Consider the following 15,752-nt stretch of genomic DNA (forward strand, 5'->3'; position numbering starts at 1 on the left):
ATGTACATATTATTTTAGGTTTAAAAAATGTATGTTAGAAAGTTACCTGATTTTTTTATCACAATTTTAGCTTCAGTAGTTTTCATTAAACTGCCCTGCGATGTGTCAAATGTTTAGAAGTTCAGATATTCTCTGCTCTCTGGTGAAGTATATGAAGTATGGTATGTCACACTACTCTACATTTAATCTATAACACACTTAGGCTACATATTCCTTTTGCTTTTTGTCTGTCATGCAAAATGAATAAATGTGAAGGAAGTAAATATGGCATCTATTGCTTTCCTATGAGACTGAAGAACTGACAACTCCAAAATTTGATGTGTCACTGTACACCCAAACTATACGACCCCCATCTGTTTCACTCGCATACAATATTCAAAGCCTAACAAAAGCCCCATTCATCTCTGAGCTCTTGCTCTGCAGCTGATACTGAATAATGAACCTCAAGGGGAATCTGGGGATCACAAAGCTCACATTAGTTTTCGTCGTCAGAAACCTGATTGAGCTTTGTCACACAGCTTATTCTTTACAGTAGTTTAAGAATAAGGCTTAGCTCAGTCATGGCCAATTTTAGTATGTATGTATTTAATAACAAGATTAAAGAGAAAAGACGCAAGTGTTCACAGGAAGACTGGGCAGCCCAAATGAAGGGGCCAGTTAAGGGTTAATTGTCTGGCATCACAGACCTGTTTTGCTTGTTGAAATATTCCATTGCCACCTGGATGTATATGGTGAAGACGAATGGGTGCAGATTTAACCCTTAACTACAAGTTACCAGTCAAAGACATGTCCAAACACACCGGTGGGCCTACACACATGTTGAATGAAACAGCTGGAAGCCAGGAAACTTTACTCATCCCTATCCTATCTACCCTTTAATTTTCAGGAATGAAAACAAGGCTTGGAAAGGTAGACCCTTGGAGGGTAGGTTGCACGCTTTTTTTTTTTGTAATTCATATTTTTAATGTTGCATGAGCTGAAATACTGCCTCATAGTCTCGTTTTACTTTGTACAAAATTAAATTCTTTGTTTATCCTGAGTAAGTTCTATTTCCTTTCCAACTCCTACCTGCTCTAATTCAAAATATACATGAATCATACTCTTTATCTGTTATTAATTGAATGCCAAGCTAAATAAATGTGTTATATAGTGAAATTAGCTTTAAATGTAGGAGAACACCAGATAATCCATTAGGGGGCAGTTATTTTATTTTAGCATGTGACTAGTTACTGTGGGACTTAGTACGTGACTGGTAAATAGTGACATCTAGTGGCTGTTTTAAGTAATAGCATTTTCTTACAATATGGATTAAACCTAAATTTTGTTTACCTTAAAGAATAGTTCACCTAAAAATGCAAATTTGCTGAAATTGACTCACCCCACAGGCCATCCAAGTCAACAAATGATGAGTTTTTTTCTTCAATGGTATAGATTTGGAGAAATTTGGCATTACATCACTTGTTGACCAATGGATCCTCATTTTATTCTTTGATATTTTGTTGATCTTGTACTCTTTTCTCTTTTTTGCATGCTAAACTATCCATCAAGACATGAGCAAACCTGAAAAAGTTTTTTCTTATTTTCTGTATTAACACAGTTTACTGAATGTAATATTCAGGTTCAAATTGTTGGCATAGCTAATAAATACAATAGGATTGGGATGTACAAAATGTTGAATTTGAGTAAATTAATTTAGAATTACGTGCCTGTGATGCTGTTTGTAAATGTTAAAAAAATCTAAATTCTAACAATATTTGTTTGTCAGTAGAATAAAGAGTCAGTTCTAATGTATGGCATATTAAATGAGTAAAAAAAAAAAAACATACAAACTGATCAGTAAAAAAAAAACACCTTTATTACAGTCATCATCATTATCACATTTTTGAGAATACAATGTCAATACACAGTTCTGATTTTTGAAAAGAAAATCAGTTTTAACTGCTTCAATATGAGGTACTAGTCAGACTCCTCTCTTCTTGTAATATACAAGGATGGAGTATATTCTTCACAAATGATCTTGTTAGTTCTACCCTTTCAGAGTCACCATTAGTGTTTTGTATTTAAGGTAGAGAAACATGCATAATTTCAACAAATCCCCTAAAACCCTCAGTACACCATGTCTAAAACCCACACTCTAAAAAATTCTGGGTTAAATATGGACAAACCCAGCGATTGGGTTGTTTTCAACCAACAGTTGGGTTAAATGTTTAACCCAACCTTCTGGGCAGTAACCCAACCGCTGGGTCAAAAACAACCCAATCGCGGAGTTTGTCCATATTTTACCCAGTGCTGGGTTGTATTTAACACAGTATTTTTTAGAGTGCAGCTAGTAAAAAAAGAGAGAAAAAGCAAAGTAAGGTAATAAAAACTTTCCTACAAGTGGTCAAGACAGCAATACTAGTAGCTATATAGAGTCAACGAGGGCAGCTTTGGTGTCATTTGTGAGCATACCCTCAAAACATGAACATAGCATAATTCGCTTCCAAGCATGCACAGTGCTTTAAATGATACCACACAACCCGAAGGGACTTTGTAACTCAATATGATGCACCCCTTTGAGTGGAAAGCACTCCAATCTCCCAAGAGATCAAATGTAATGGAAACTATTAGGTAGAAGAGGGCAGGCCAAGGAAGGGCAAATGGGGGGCTGGGTTGCATTCATTCACCAGGGTCTCCACATAGAGGGATCAGCTCCTGGAAAGAAAGGGGGAAGGGCCGATCGTGCTGGAGACTGAGGGGAAGGAGACCTGGGGGTAGAGGACTGTTCACGTGGTCTCTCTCTAATCGGTGGGACTCTGGGAGAGTGAGTGGGGCTGGAGGGTGGGGAAGGAGTTGGAGGGGTGTGCAAGTTGAGAGGATGGGGATGTAAAGAGGGCAGTTTTAGAGGGGATTGGGTAGGGGATAGAGGAAGAGGGCCGGGGGTGCCAACAGAAGTCGTGCCACTGGCCTCAGTGCTGATATGGGGAAGAGATTTCAGTAAGTGGTTTAGTAGACGAGCACCCAGGGTCTTGTCCATCCCAGGGCAGCTCAGGAGCAGGTTGTGCACCTCATGCATGCACTGAATATAGCCGCTACTGTATCTTTGTCGAGACTCAAACCCAGTGCCTGGACTGATGCTACTACCTGGAAATGAAATATAATTTATATACATAGAACCATGGGAGTGATTTCACCTCATGTAAAAAAAATCATGAAATTACCTTTAAAGACCAGTAGGGTTTGTTTGTATGTTTGACATAATATTAACCTCAAATACGTGTGAAAAATATGTAAGATATGGTTTTAGCATAGTCTAACCTGAACCTCTCTGAAGGTTCTCCATGTGCTGAACTGTTATCTCAAGAACATCTGCCTTCTCCAATTTAGATTGCTGTGGAAAAAGTGAGAGAACAAAATGCAATACAAAATTATTTTTAAATTATTATATATTTTAAAGAAAAATAATAAAATTATATATTTTAATTACAAAATAATTAAATAATTAAAATCAATTTATTAGTTAAATTATATATTTTTATATATTTTTAAATTATTTATTGCTTTTGGGACACTTACATCCAAATTGTAGGCATTCACCATAATACCCTTTAGCTGCTCAAGGCTTGAGTTTATCCTCTCTCTGCGTCTCTTCTCTATCAGCGGTTTCCGCAGCTAAAATGATAAACAAGCCACTTTTAGGGTGTATGAAATATTCATTAGACATCCTCAAGGGATTCATTTAGTACAGATTTGACAACACAAGACTCACAACACACAGTTCTCTAGGTGTATGTCTGAAGTGTGAAATATTAATTGAACATCCCAAATAAGTTAATTGCATGTGAGTATTTAACATAACTAGGCCTATACTTGAAATATATCAACAGATTTGAGCATTGGATGAGGAAAAAAACATTGTAATTGCAATTTCCTTTCACTCATAAGGTAGAAATCTAAAACTAAGATACTAGATAACTGTGGAACAAGTCAATTGTTTTGTTAAGCAGAGCTGTTTTAGATTTTTTATATATATATATATTGTCAATAAAATATACACATATAAACAGCAGTCAGGAACAAGTTAATTTTAAAGCTGCTCTGTATGATTTAGTCAATTCTGCTCTATTTCATCCTATGTTTGTATATTTGTATCGCTTTCTACATGTATCCCGCACTGAACAAATAAATAATATTCTGCCATACTTATGTATGAAAACAACACAAAATAACGATAATGTCACTACCTTCCTCTCTTCTTTTGCGTTGGAATTCTTCTCCGGACCGTTGCCGACATTAGAGGCCGTCATTTTTCTGCAGCTCTGGGTATTTTAGAAACCTTTCACTTTCCCACGACTATTTATGAAACTTGAGTTAGCGGTGGCGTAGTCTTGACAAATCTAGAAACTAAACAAGCTGACTTAACCTCGTTTAACATGTACCCACGTCTCACGCTCCCCCTCAAACCTCCACCCACTGAAATTATCATGACAATACATGAGTGCTTTTTGCTGCGCAATTTCCCACAGTCTCGGGTTTGGCCTATTAAAAGCCACAAGCTCCACGTTACACGCATAGTGCTGGTGCACTGATGAAGCAAGAGTTCAAAAGTTTGATTTCACAAGTGATTCACTGTCAGTAATTACACGGAGTTGAAAAATTAAAGTAGCTCTCACTTTAGCGACACCAAAGTGAAAAGTGATTTTACTACAAAAAGGATGCACCTGTGGATTTCATTGTCATGTTTTAATTCTGTGTTTGCAACTGATATGGAGCATACGCGTTAGGGCATTAAATAAACCGGGATGCGTTTGAAACATATTTTTTAATACTGAATTCAAGGTGAAATGTTTTTCATAGTATTCAAGCAAAAACAAGAATGGGGTGTCCGCTACCCCAACAAAGACGTAGGATGGTAAAGGTTGGAGGATGGTAACGTGCAACAATAGCAAAGAAATCTTAGTTTTTAAGTGTTTTCACACTACTATTATCTCTTAGTTTCCCACCCCTTCCTCCATAGCGCGCGACCCTCCCCCTTTACCCCTTCTCTATTGTTCTTTTCATCTACGGGACGGGCACACTCCACTGTAGCACGCCAAGATCTCTTTTTCTGCTGTTGTCCGGCAATAATGACCCTCGGTCAACAGAATAATAGACAGGGTGCCAAATCCCTAATGGCCACCTTAAACTATTCAGCAACCCAGAAAAACACATCCCTAACTTCGCGTTTTCCAAAGTCCACAGAAAGACTGATTTCATTAAAAATAATGGCTTATTAAGGAGAGCTGAACAATTCCTCAATAGTTGTGGTCTTGGGTTTACAGTATCTGTTGTTGGGAAAATGGAGATTAATTTATAGGCAAATAATGTGATATTATCAGCATTAAATATATGCCTACAATAAACCAAAATCATTTATCGTGATTAGAATAGGCCTATGTCTGACAATGAATTGATCATTTCCAATGCTGCGTTTGTGAATATGACTCTGTTCCATTTCCTAAGTGTTTAAAGTAAAATATTTCATTTAACCTACCACTAGGGGGTGCTCAATTTACAACAATGATATTGGAGTGCAAAACACGAATGGTCTTTCTGTCATGTAGAAACATAATGCAGGAATTAAGGCAGTGGTTTTCAGACTGCCCATTTTTTTTCTTTTTAAATTAACGCGACTCATATATAGCCTACAACCATTTACATGCATCAGGTAAATCATAGCCTATAATATAGCTAGTGGAGTGAAGTGGTCTGATCATCACTGTGGGTGCTTCTGAAATTAGCCAGGGTGCTTTAGCCTTCATGCACGCCTATCTTGACACATCATATTTTGTCCAGTCCTTTGTTAAGATTATCTCTATATAAGTCATTTAAGTCGAGATTTATATGCGGATGTCACTCCCGGAAATTTGCAACTTTTAGGCCAACTTATATTATTTTATTTATTTTATTTTGTAGCCAAGAAAGCTCACAAAGAGCTTTATAATATTTATAAATATCGCTATCTCTTTATAATATCGCTATCCCAGAAAATTCCATTATCAATTAATCTCTTATTTACATCTACACTTATATAACAAAACCAAACTCCTAAGTTTTATAAGGTGGGTGGATTCTGACTAACTGCAATTGGTCTGACTCATTGGTCATACTTTCCTTTTGTTGTTTGTTTTGTTGTTTACAGGGGCCAGGGCTGCCTACTTTTGAGTTTAACATTGAGTGGGATTTTCCACAGCAGGTTGGTTGGGGGTTATTTTTTTTTTTTTTTTTTTTATATAGTTATATACAAAAATATAAAACACCTGTCAGCAGAATTTTGTCTGACATCTGGACATGTTTGGCATCATAACGGTTGCAGTGCTGCAAAAATATAAATTTTTTACCACAACAAGAATAGCAATGTACAGTGAAAGAATTGCAAGATTTACTAGTCATTACTCATAATCTAAATAATTGCAACCGTATTTAAACAAATATTTTGACATTAATATTTTAATATATAATGACATAATATTTTTCTATTAATCTATTAATCTGCATTGCTTGAAAATCTATTTTGAGAAATCATATTTTTCTCCCATTCAAAAATGAATCCAGCATCACTCCCGGAACTTTGCTGCTTGTATAGGGTATATGGCCATTAGCAGCTTGAAAAACAAAACTTTTATTCAAATTCTGAATGGATTATATCTAGCCTAGAAAGTGTGCAAATAGCCCTTACTTAATAATGACTAATAAGGTGTCACTTACGTCAGTTCATCGCAATCTCACAAAGTTCCTTTATAATCAGTGAACCTCTTACTACATTGTGTTACAGTGAAAGGATTCACCAGCATGCAGGGAAAAAATCCCGTGTTTATAGGTGAGTGAATGCAATGGCCAATCACAGGTGTTCAAGAAATCAAGAATGTCTGTGATTGGCAACAAAACACGTTTTAAATTGAATCTTTTGTCGCTTTACAGAGCTCAAACACAAATGCAAACTACAGGCTTTACCAAATCTGGTTTGCTAACATTCTATTATTACTGTCTGAGGGTGCTTTTGACTGCATGAGAAAATGGATGTGTGGCGTGAGATAAGTGTCAATTGCCCAAGTCTCACGCTGAATGCATGAAAGTTGGCAGCCCTGCTAACTGTTTGTTTATTTTCTTATTTAGGTTACATTTGCTGGTTCCCACTTTCTTCTTTACTGAGTCTTGAACTGTTACATACTATACATTTTTTAAAGTCTCTCGACCCAGGGTCTGAAAACCACTCATCTAGAACAGTGATAGATAGTGTGACACTGTGGTTGAATGAGATGGCAAAAGATTTGCACTTCCCTTGTGTCACAATTTCGTCCTAATGAAGAAATCACCCCTGTTTTTGGGTAAGTTAGTCAATCACTGATCACTCAGCAAACTTTTGTGGTTATATAGGGGTACATGCATCCTTAGAAATGTCAATTCCTAACTTACCTGCAGGATGAAAATGAAGGCAGGACTGGAGTAAAAATGAAAGAATATCCCTGAAAATCAAGTAGAGGTAACTGCAGGCTACCCTCTCTATAGGTGCCTAAATACTGGAATACATTAGACAAATTTTGCCCAGATTTATAGTATGGAGAAGTTTACACTAGTTTCCAAAAGTCAGAGCCAATCTGCAGATTTGAGTTGACAGATTTAATAGAAAAACCATGTAATATATGATGGTCACAGACTCTTGATTCTTAGCTTCAGACTTAGTTTCAGAGTTTCAAACACGTTTGATATCTCACTGAGCCAATTAGCCTTTTTCACACTTTCATGTTTCTGGCTTCCGGATTGGCACTTGCAGGGTAAAAGTTTTTCCGGTGACATTACTTAACAAGAATGAATTTGAGAATCAAAGTCTTTTTTGTTTTTACAAATTAGATGCTATGAAAATGCTTGAACTGCTGGTACTGTACTTTACAAAGCACAAACATTTCACAATTAACTGTTTGGTCAGCTCGGATCATCACAAATACAAGTTTGTTTAATTCTAAATGGTGGCAGTTATAATTCAGTTAGCATTAGCTTTGTCATTCTGTCTGTTTGGTGCTGGCTGTGCATTATGGATGCTTCTGTATTGATACAGCAAATGCCATAACGCAGGTTTGAAAAAGAAACACAGAACAGAAAATACCATTTTAAGTTTAAATGTTAAAGACATTTTTTGCACCTCTTAATTACTCTGGAATGATATTATTATTATTGTTGTTGTTATTGAGTTTATAGGGTTTGGTGGTTTTGCTGTTGTAAACACTACTGTTTTTGTTGTTGAAAAAAATATTCCTGCCTTATTTAAAATAGAATTCTATTCTTATCCTGTTCTGAATTTATTCATTTTTTGAATGATAATGATTATAAAAACAGGATTGATAAATATAATTCAGAGGACGAGAAAATAAGCCTGTTTTATCAGTGTTGTGATAATTATTTTTAAGGCACTCTACGTTTTTTATATAAATACTGTAATAATAATAGTTCAAAGTATTAATAGTTTTTAGTCAGATAACATAAAAAAGACAAGTGCACCTCGATGCGCTTGAAACTTTTCCCAGTTAAACAGGAAGAATGAAAGAGAACAAGCACCTTTGTTTTTATTGCTGTGTGTAGAACTACATTAGCTGCATTTTTAATATTTAATATTAATAAAATGTAAATTCCCCCGCACTTTATTCTAGCTCGAGCAGGTGTTTTCACATAGAGGTTTCTAGATTTAAATCTAGATTTAAATTGAAAGAGACATGACCTGTTTTATTCGTATCCAAAATGAGGAGATGTGAATATCAGGAGAGCTGAACACAGTGCAGTGCATGTTTCATTCATACTCGAAACCAGAGGGCGCTCAGATTCATGGCTTTGTTCCTATTCAATCTGGATTGCGCTGTTGTGTTGAGTTTAATATGCTTCAACCGGATTGATAATTGTTTAATGTATTCTTGGAAAAATGTGCATCTGGTCATAAATGTTGTATGTTGTAATTTATCATGATGTGGTGATTCGAGGGAAATGACTGCGTAAACTGAGGTAAAATGCTCAAATGTACCGGAGATCAAAGACTATTTAAAAAAGGGACTTTTTAGTCAGAGAAACCATCCAGTGCTATATACGAGTCAGCAGTCTGAGTGGCCATATAAATGACAAACAAGTAAAATGTTATTTCTTTATAGATTATATAACAACAACTTGGAAAACAGACAAAACAGAAAAGGTAAGAAGCATTATTTGAGCTAACTAACTTTACCCTGTGCTGACGTCATTTCCGATATTTGTGAAAAAGGCTAATTGTTTCTATTTGTTACGCGTCTCCTAGCAACAAGGTGCAAGTTTCTGACAGAGCTGTTGAAAAACAACACGTTAAAGTATTTTAATATTATAATTTAACAACAATCATTTACGCGTATTCATGCAATTAATCATTTTTCATCTTCACTAATGAAGACCAGAAGGGACCAGAACATACGATTAAAGCCGGGTGCTGGGAAACGGAGTCATGAGAGGAACGTTTTACCATATTTCCTTTTAAAATTAAATAAATACATACAAAGTCATATGTTTTTATTGACCAATGCAGTGCCTCCTGTTTATTTCCCGTTGGTATCAGAAAAAGAAAACCACATGGACAGATAACAATAATTAAAACTGCAAATATACTTAGGTCAGTATTAATCAATTTTATTAACATATTTAAACAATTTCTGTTGTACTCAGCACAAGCTAGATGTACCAGATCAAACGGATGTGGTAGAAAGAGGGAAGGGTGTGGAAACGGGCAGGAAAAGGGGTTTTGGTGGTTTTTCAAACAACTAAAGTTAACATCAAACATTTCTAAATGTAACAGGAAATTTCTAAGAAGTTAATGGTAGCTCAAACACATATGTCCATATAGGCTATGGAAAGGTTACAAAACGATCATGCACATATCAAAAACGCACACATGCAAAATTATAATGCACAAATATTAACATTTGAAATACGAGAACAAAAACAATGCTGTTTATGTTTATCAAAAAATAATTATCCTAATTTGTCACACTGTTATATTTATTATAACGGTTTCCCAGTAAGAGTTTGGTGTGAAAAAAAACAGGGGTTGCACATTAATGGCTAAATTAATCATTTATTTACTTTATCAGAGATGCATCTATGATAAAGACCAAGGCTACACAGCACACTTACTTTTGCACACATTGTGCTTGCATGCAGTCTAAGGTGAAAAGTCAGACTTGTGGTTTCTTAAATTTGAGTCATACACGATTATCTCTCATCTTGTTTCGTTCTTATAAAAGCAGAAATGTATATGTGAACAATCATGAAAATTGCATCAGTTGGAAGCACAAAAGACCTAGTCTATATGATCACTTATTTTGATCTTCACAGTTGAGTAGACCTAGCTGATGTTCTTATGTTGTGAGTTGGGCACGTGAGCGGTTGTTTCCCTCCGAGCTGTGACTACTCACTTGCCTTATTTTGCGTACAGCTTCAACGTCCATTTTTCTTCGAAACGTCTCTGTTGTGAAGTAGTACGCCACAGGGTCCAGCATTGCATTCAGGCAAGCTACCATGAGGCTATACCGGTAGGCCGTTAACAGTGGGCACGTATATTCACTGGCATAAAGTATCAAGAGCATAATATGATATGGCAGAAAACAGAACAGAAAGATGGCCAAGTTTGTTATTATCATCCTTTTAATCCGTACGCTGTCTACTAGGTTGCTGGTCTGGACAGCCGTGCTTTTACTTATAGCCCGGATGAGCCCCCATGAGCTGAGGACCATAACGATTAGTGGGATCCCAAACCCGATAATTAGAGTGGAAACAAGAGGAGCTGTTTCAGTCGCATAGGTAGGAAAACCACCAAAACATGTGTAGTTCTCTGTATTGGAATTGTTCACATCGGCTTGCTTCTTTTTGATGTAGATCGGTAAGCTTGTTGCAATAGTTAGGATCCAGATTCCCAGACACACGCACCATGCTTTCTTGCGGCCCTCACGGACACGAGAAGACAGCGGGAAGCAGACTGCTATGCAACGGTCAAAGCTAATGCACGTAAGGAGGAAGATGCTGCTGTACATGTTACTTAGCATCATAAGACCGGTAATTTCACAGATTTCCCGAGGCAGACTTTCCAACCGACTGTGGAAATAGATCCGCACAGGAAGTGTACAAACCAGAAGAATATCAGCAAAGGCCAGGTTAATCATGTACACGATGGTGTGCGAACGGGATTTAGAGTTACGGAAAAAAACCACAAGTGCGGTCAGGTTGAGGGTTAGGCCAAATATGAAGACAACTGAATACACACCAACAAAAACCTTGTTTTGATTTGTCATATTCGGACATGTCATATTCATAAAATTTGACATTGCTCTTCTTAGGATTTATCTTCTTGACTAACCTTCAATGGCCTGTAATGACAGAGAAACAAAAGGTTGTGTAATGATTGTTAATGCAACAATATCATGCCTAACAATCTTTGCACCAAAAGATATCTTGGTTATTGATTATTTGTAGATGTTCAGCAGAGTATTGCAAGAATGTAGTAGCTTGCGTGCGTCGGAAATGCTAAGGTGTCTGAGAATAAACATTTCCTCATACTCAGAAACCAGTGCAGGGTTGAAATGTGTATTTTTAAAGGTCAAGTGACACGAACAGTCTCATAAAGGGTAAAATGTACATCTCAGATCTTGCCATGCTGGCACCCACACATTTGTCATTTTTGTTGATAGATTTTGCACAAGGTTTATGTGAGCTAAAACAGGTGAAGAAAAAAAAGAAAAGTTTTTACTTTGTTGGCTTCGTCATATAAATGACACTTTTACCATAGAACAGAAAACGAGTTAACAAAAATGTCAAAGCTGTCCAATTCAGTAGCATTCTTGCTTGGTTTAAACATATTTATAGACTGTTCATGCTACTTGCACACTAAATAAAAATAATATCTTTAGACTAACATGTATTACTTTTATACATAGAAGTTGTTAAAAGTCAGGACTGCCCAAAAACATACCATTTTAAATGTGTAGACAAACCATATGGCAGAAAAGTCAAATGCCTTTAATACACATTAATGTATCTTCTAATCTTATATTTTAAGATAAGCTAAAATTAATTTCTCTTTTAGTTTCCCAAATGTTTGAATAGATCTTATGTGAACAAATAGTTGCTTAAAAAGTGGTAAATTACATAAAACTCAAAGATGCCTTATTTAAAATGATATAGTGGGAAATGATTATAAGGATGTTGCAATTGCACTCACCGTTTGTGTTTTGTAGAAGAGAGTTTCTTCGGCTGGTATTGATGCCAATGAACCAAGACGGCACTTATGTTGCAATCTCATCTCTCCTCAACTTCACTTCAGGAAATGCGTTTGCACTGCAGTGTGAGCAGAAAGTCTGCTTCTTGTCATTTCTGGCCTCATTTTATGACCCCTTTTATGCTGCTTAAAACCCTAATGAATGAACAAACATATATGCAGAAAGAAAAAAAACACACTGAACTAATAAATCACAAGTGTAAGAAAGAAGCCAAGGCCAGTTAAAATAGAGTTTTATGAGTTTTATTTCAGCCACTACAACCAAATACACCAGCTAAATCCTTTAAGAGTAAAATGCTTTAAATATCTGGGTACATTTAGATCAGTCAAAAAAAAGTCCTGCCTGACATAAAAGTGGTTGAATGTGCTATTGCTGTTGATACACATGCATAGATGTAATTCAGCAATAATTGTAAACTTAAAACCTGTTAAAGATCATTAATTGTATTATATTTTGCAATAATAACATTGTATTCATATTAACGTAACATTAACATAACATCTTGATATTTCACAACATAAGAAAAAAATAAAACTAACATATTGTAACGGTGCAAACGAGACGAGAGACATGCGGATCCATTTGCAAGGTTTATTATACAGAGACGTGGTCAAAACACCAGCAATATGGCACAGACGAGAAACAAGAATAGTCCAAACCAGGCGCGAGTCAGTCAACAGCGAAAGTTGACAAGAGGGCTTGACAAGAGGGGCAATCCAGAAACATGAGCAATAGTCCAACGGTAGATCCAGGAAACACAGGCTAGAAAATCAGAAACAGGTTCCGTATCGCAGCTAACACTAGGAGAGTGCCATACGCAGAACAATACTCGGCCATCTGTGAAAGGAAGTCCATGCTTTATGTAAGGTTTGTGATTGTGTGATAGTTCTCAGGTGTGAGCGTGTGATTAGTGAAATGGCTGCTGGGAAATGTAGTCCGAGGTAAATGTGAAACAGTCTGTGCAAAGTGAGAGTCAATGTGATGGAGGAGTGACCTCTGGTGGCGAGCGAATGGTCCATGGCCCTGATTCATGACACATATTTACATTTGTAAAAAAATGGACCAATTATTTATTTATTTATTTTAGTGGGTAAGGTTACCATTAAGGTTGTCCTGCCACATTATCTCAATCTATTATTCAATCTGTAAATAATGTTTTAATAGATGACATATAATGTTAGTCAGTGAAGTACGTTTGAAGTACGGTCCTTTACTGTACACTCCTACATTTGCTAAAGGTCACTGATTGGTAATGAAGACTGATACGTGTCTGGTAATAAATCTTGATCCTGTGTTATCCGGTCTGTTGTCATTTTGAACTTACGCGACCTAAAGGAACAAAGCATAATTTAGACCCACTATCAGAAAATTGTACAAGACACTGCTGAAATCAAAAATCTATATTACTAGATATAGACTATTAGCAATAAATGTAGTAAATAAATGATTTGACCTTTAGAAATTGCCACCTTTGTATCTAGAGTACATACCTCTCTGTGACTGCATGTACCACAGATGCAGCCAAAGAGGCCATTGAGCACCTGGAATCCACAGAGCAGCAGTTCTAAACAAGCAGCCACCAGCAGAGCAGAAAACAGGCCAATATTAAACGCCACAATATTTTCTGGCTCTTTGCAAATTGCCCAAAGGTCAGAATCTCCCAAATAGCTTTCAGTGCTGAAAAATAGTAAATAATAAAAATAATAAAACAACAACAACAACAAAAAACTTGTCACATAAAAAAAAAAAAAAAAAAAACAGTAGAGCTCCACAAACACTGTTAATAGGGCCACAGAGAGAGAGAAAGCGTCTATTTCTCTCTATAAGGTGTTTGCAATAAATGTTCTTTTGGGGCTGGAAAGGATGTTTTCAGTTCAGAAAAGACTCTTAGGCCCTTTGAAATGGGATGGACCATTAATTTTCAAACCTGTTTAGGAATGGTCTGCTCCATGTACCATCTTCATCCATGCAAACTGGTCCACGAATCAGTCCAAACACAGCTATAGTGCCACTGTACAGGGCACCAACCACACCAACAGCAGCGAAGATAATGGACAGGAACATCTAATGGACAGAGACAACACAACCGGAATAGGTTTATTAAAAGGTCTCTAAATGGAAAATGCAGAAGAGCATTTTTGATCATGTTTGGAATGACATGAGGGTGAGTAAATGATGATAGAATGTTTCTATTTTGGGTGAACTATCTCTTTAAAATGATGAATATTCCTTTTTTTAAGTAAAGATGACACACCTGCTGTAATACTTAGCCAGTATTTCAATTATTAAAGTATATTAGAGTGTAGACCTAAAAACAACAACAATTAAATTCAAATCAAATCAGTGACCGGCTTTGAAGAACTCACCCCACAGCGGTTTGCACAACAGCCTTCTCTCCCAGTGCTATGAATGTGGATCGCAGGGATCAACACCTAAAAGAGAAAAACAATAGCTATGTTAACAGAAGCTGTATCAGATGCAGCCAACAATGAATGCTCTCTTTTTAGGATATTCCGGTAAATAGTGCCAATAAACTGGTCTGACAACAGAAATGTTAAAAGGAAAATTCAGTGACAATACAATGAGAAAGAGGAGAATATCCTCACCAAGATGCCTCCTCCAACAACGCCTCCCATGAATTTGATCTCATCTGTAAGACGGTAGAGTCCCTCTGCTTCCTCCTTGGAATAAATGGTTTGAAAATCAGGGAAGAATAGAAAAATGTTGCAGATGATGGACAGCAGTGCTAGCGGATAAAGGCTGATGCCAATAAACTTGGAGCACTTTCCTGTACACATGATGTAAATATTTTGTTTAATTAAAACTGAAAAATATTAAGCAGACTTTAAACATGTAAGCTTTTCTTCTCAAGTGCTAAAGTAAGGAGGGGATGGAATATAAATACTGTATTTGACTAGACTAACACACCTACCTGTCGTCAGATCAGTTACCGATGTCACATTTTTATGATTTATTGGTTGCCATAAAAATGATAACTGTACTTTGAATAACCAATGTCACTCTGTCAAAAACATTATTTATTGACTGAACGAAGAAACATACTGAATGGATTTTAGAAAACAGTATTTTGAAGAAAGGAGAAATTGTTCTTATAAAGTTTCTGTTATTGCTAACCAATCATACATATACCGCAACAAGTGCAATGGTCGCAATATAATCTGTTAATTGAAGTCATATGATAATTATTATATCCCGGCATCTATCTTTGATGCCAGAAATCAATGAATGTTATCGGTTGTTGGAGGTGTGGGTCTGTTTGTGGCTCTTTACTGAACTCTGAACCTTTCATTGCACTCACGCTCTCTTATCAAAAATCTATTTCCAGCAGCGGAAACTGACCGAGTTCATATTAGTACATCAGATATTTGCATATTTTATTCCATGTACTTATAGCATATGTCAAACCTATTAGGTAATGTATCAAGGTACAGA

At 36.3% G+C, this 15,752-nt stretch overlaps 3 protein-coding genes across 3 annotated transcripts; all 3 read right to left on the reverse strand.

The window, feature by feature from the left end:
• Window positions 1–1,834: 1,834 nt before the first annotated feature.
• Window positions 1,835–4,475, reverse strand: LOC306876616 (transcription cofactor HES-6-like). Its single transcript, XM_079427924.1, has 4 exons — window positions 4,224–4,475; window positions 3,556–3,651; window positions 3,298–3,370; window positions 1,835–3,123 (listed from the first exon to the last, which is right to left on the reverse strand). Exons 1-4 carry the CDS (start codon window positions 4,284–4,286, stop codon window positions 2,663–2,665), a joined length of 693 nt encoding a protein of 230 aa, XP_079284050.1. The 5' UTR covers window positions 4,287–4,475; the 3' UTR covers window positions 1,835–2,662.
• A 5,070-nt stretch (window positions 4,476–9,545) lies between these two features.
• LOC306870564 (lysophosphatidic acid receptor 6-like) lies at window positions 9,546–12,327 on the reverse strand. Its single transcript, XM_079417923.1, has 2 exons — window positions 12,242–12,327; window positions 9,546–11,390 (listed from the first exon to the last, which is right to left on the reverse strand). Exon 2 carries the CDS (start codon window positions 11,346–11,348, stop codon window positions 10,386–10,388), a length of 963 nt encoding a protein of 320 aa, XP_079274049.1. The 5' UTR covers window positions 11,349–11,390; window positions 12,242–12,327; the 3' UTR covers window positions 9,546–10,385.
• A 199-nt stretch (window positions 12,328–12,526) lies between these two features.
• Window positions 12,527–15,097, reverse strand: LOC306865397 (transmembrane 4 L6 family member 5-like; the record flags this gene model as incomplete). The annotated part of the gene is made up of 5 exons (XM_079409972.1): window positions 12,527–13,628; window positions 13,790–13,976; window positions 14,227–14,363; window positions 14,666–14,731; window positions 14,906–15,097. 5 exons carry the CDS (start codon window positions 15,095–15,097, stop codon window positions 13,620–13,622), a joined length of 591 nt encoding a protein of 196 aa, XP_079266098.1. The 3' UTR covers window positions 12,527–13,619.
• Window positions 15,098–15,752: the final 655 nt, after the last annotated feature.

Source organism: Barbus barbus (assembly GCF_936440315.1).
Source record: "Barbus barbus genome assembly, chromosome: 1".
Classification (NCBI taxonomy): domain Eukaryota; kingdom Metazoa; phylum Chordata; class Actinopteri; order Cypriniformes; family Cyprinidae; genus Barbus; species Barbus barbus.

What these genes read in the sequence shown, in the direction of transcription:
- LOC306870564 (XM_079417923.1), bottom strand. Translation starts at nt 11,348, where the DNA reads ATGTCAAATTTTATGAATATGACATGTCCGAATATGACAAATCAAAAC.
- LOC306876616 (XM_079427924.1), bottom strand. Translation starts at nt 4,286, where the DNA reads ATGACGGCCTCTAATGTCGGCAACGGTCCGGAGAAGAATTCCAACGCA. An exon ending in ACGCAAAAGAAGAGAGGAAG is followed by an intron (nt 3,652 to 4,223) that starts GTAGTGACATTA and finishes TTATCATTTTAG; the next exon opens with CTGCGGAAACCGCTGATAGA. An exon ending in GAACCTTCAGAGAGGTTCAG is followed by an intron (nt 3,124 to 3,297) that starts GTTAGACTATGC and finishes TTTCATTTCCAG; the next exon opens with GTAGTAGCATCAGTCCAGGC.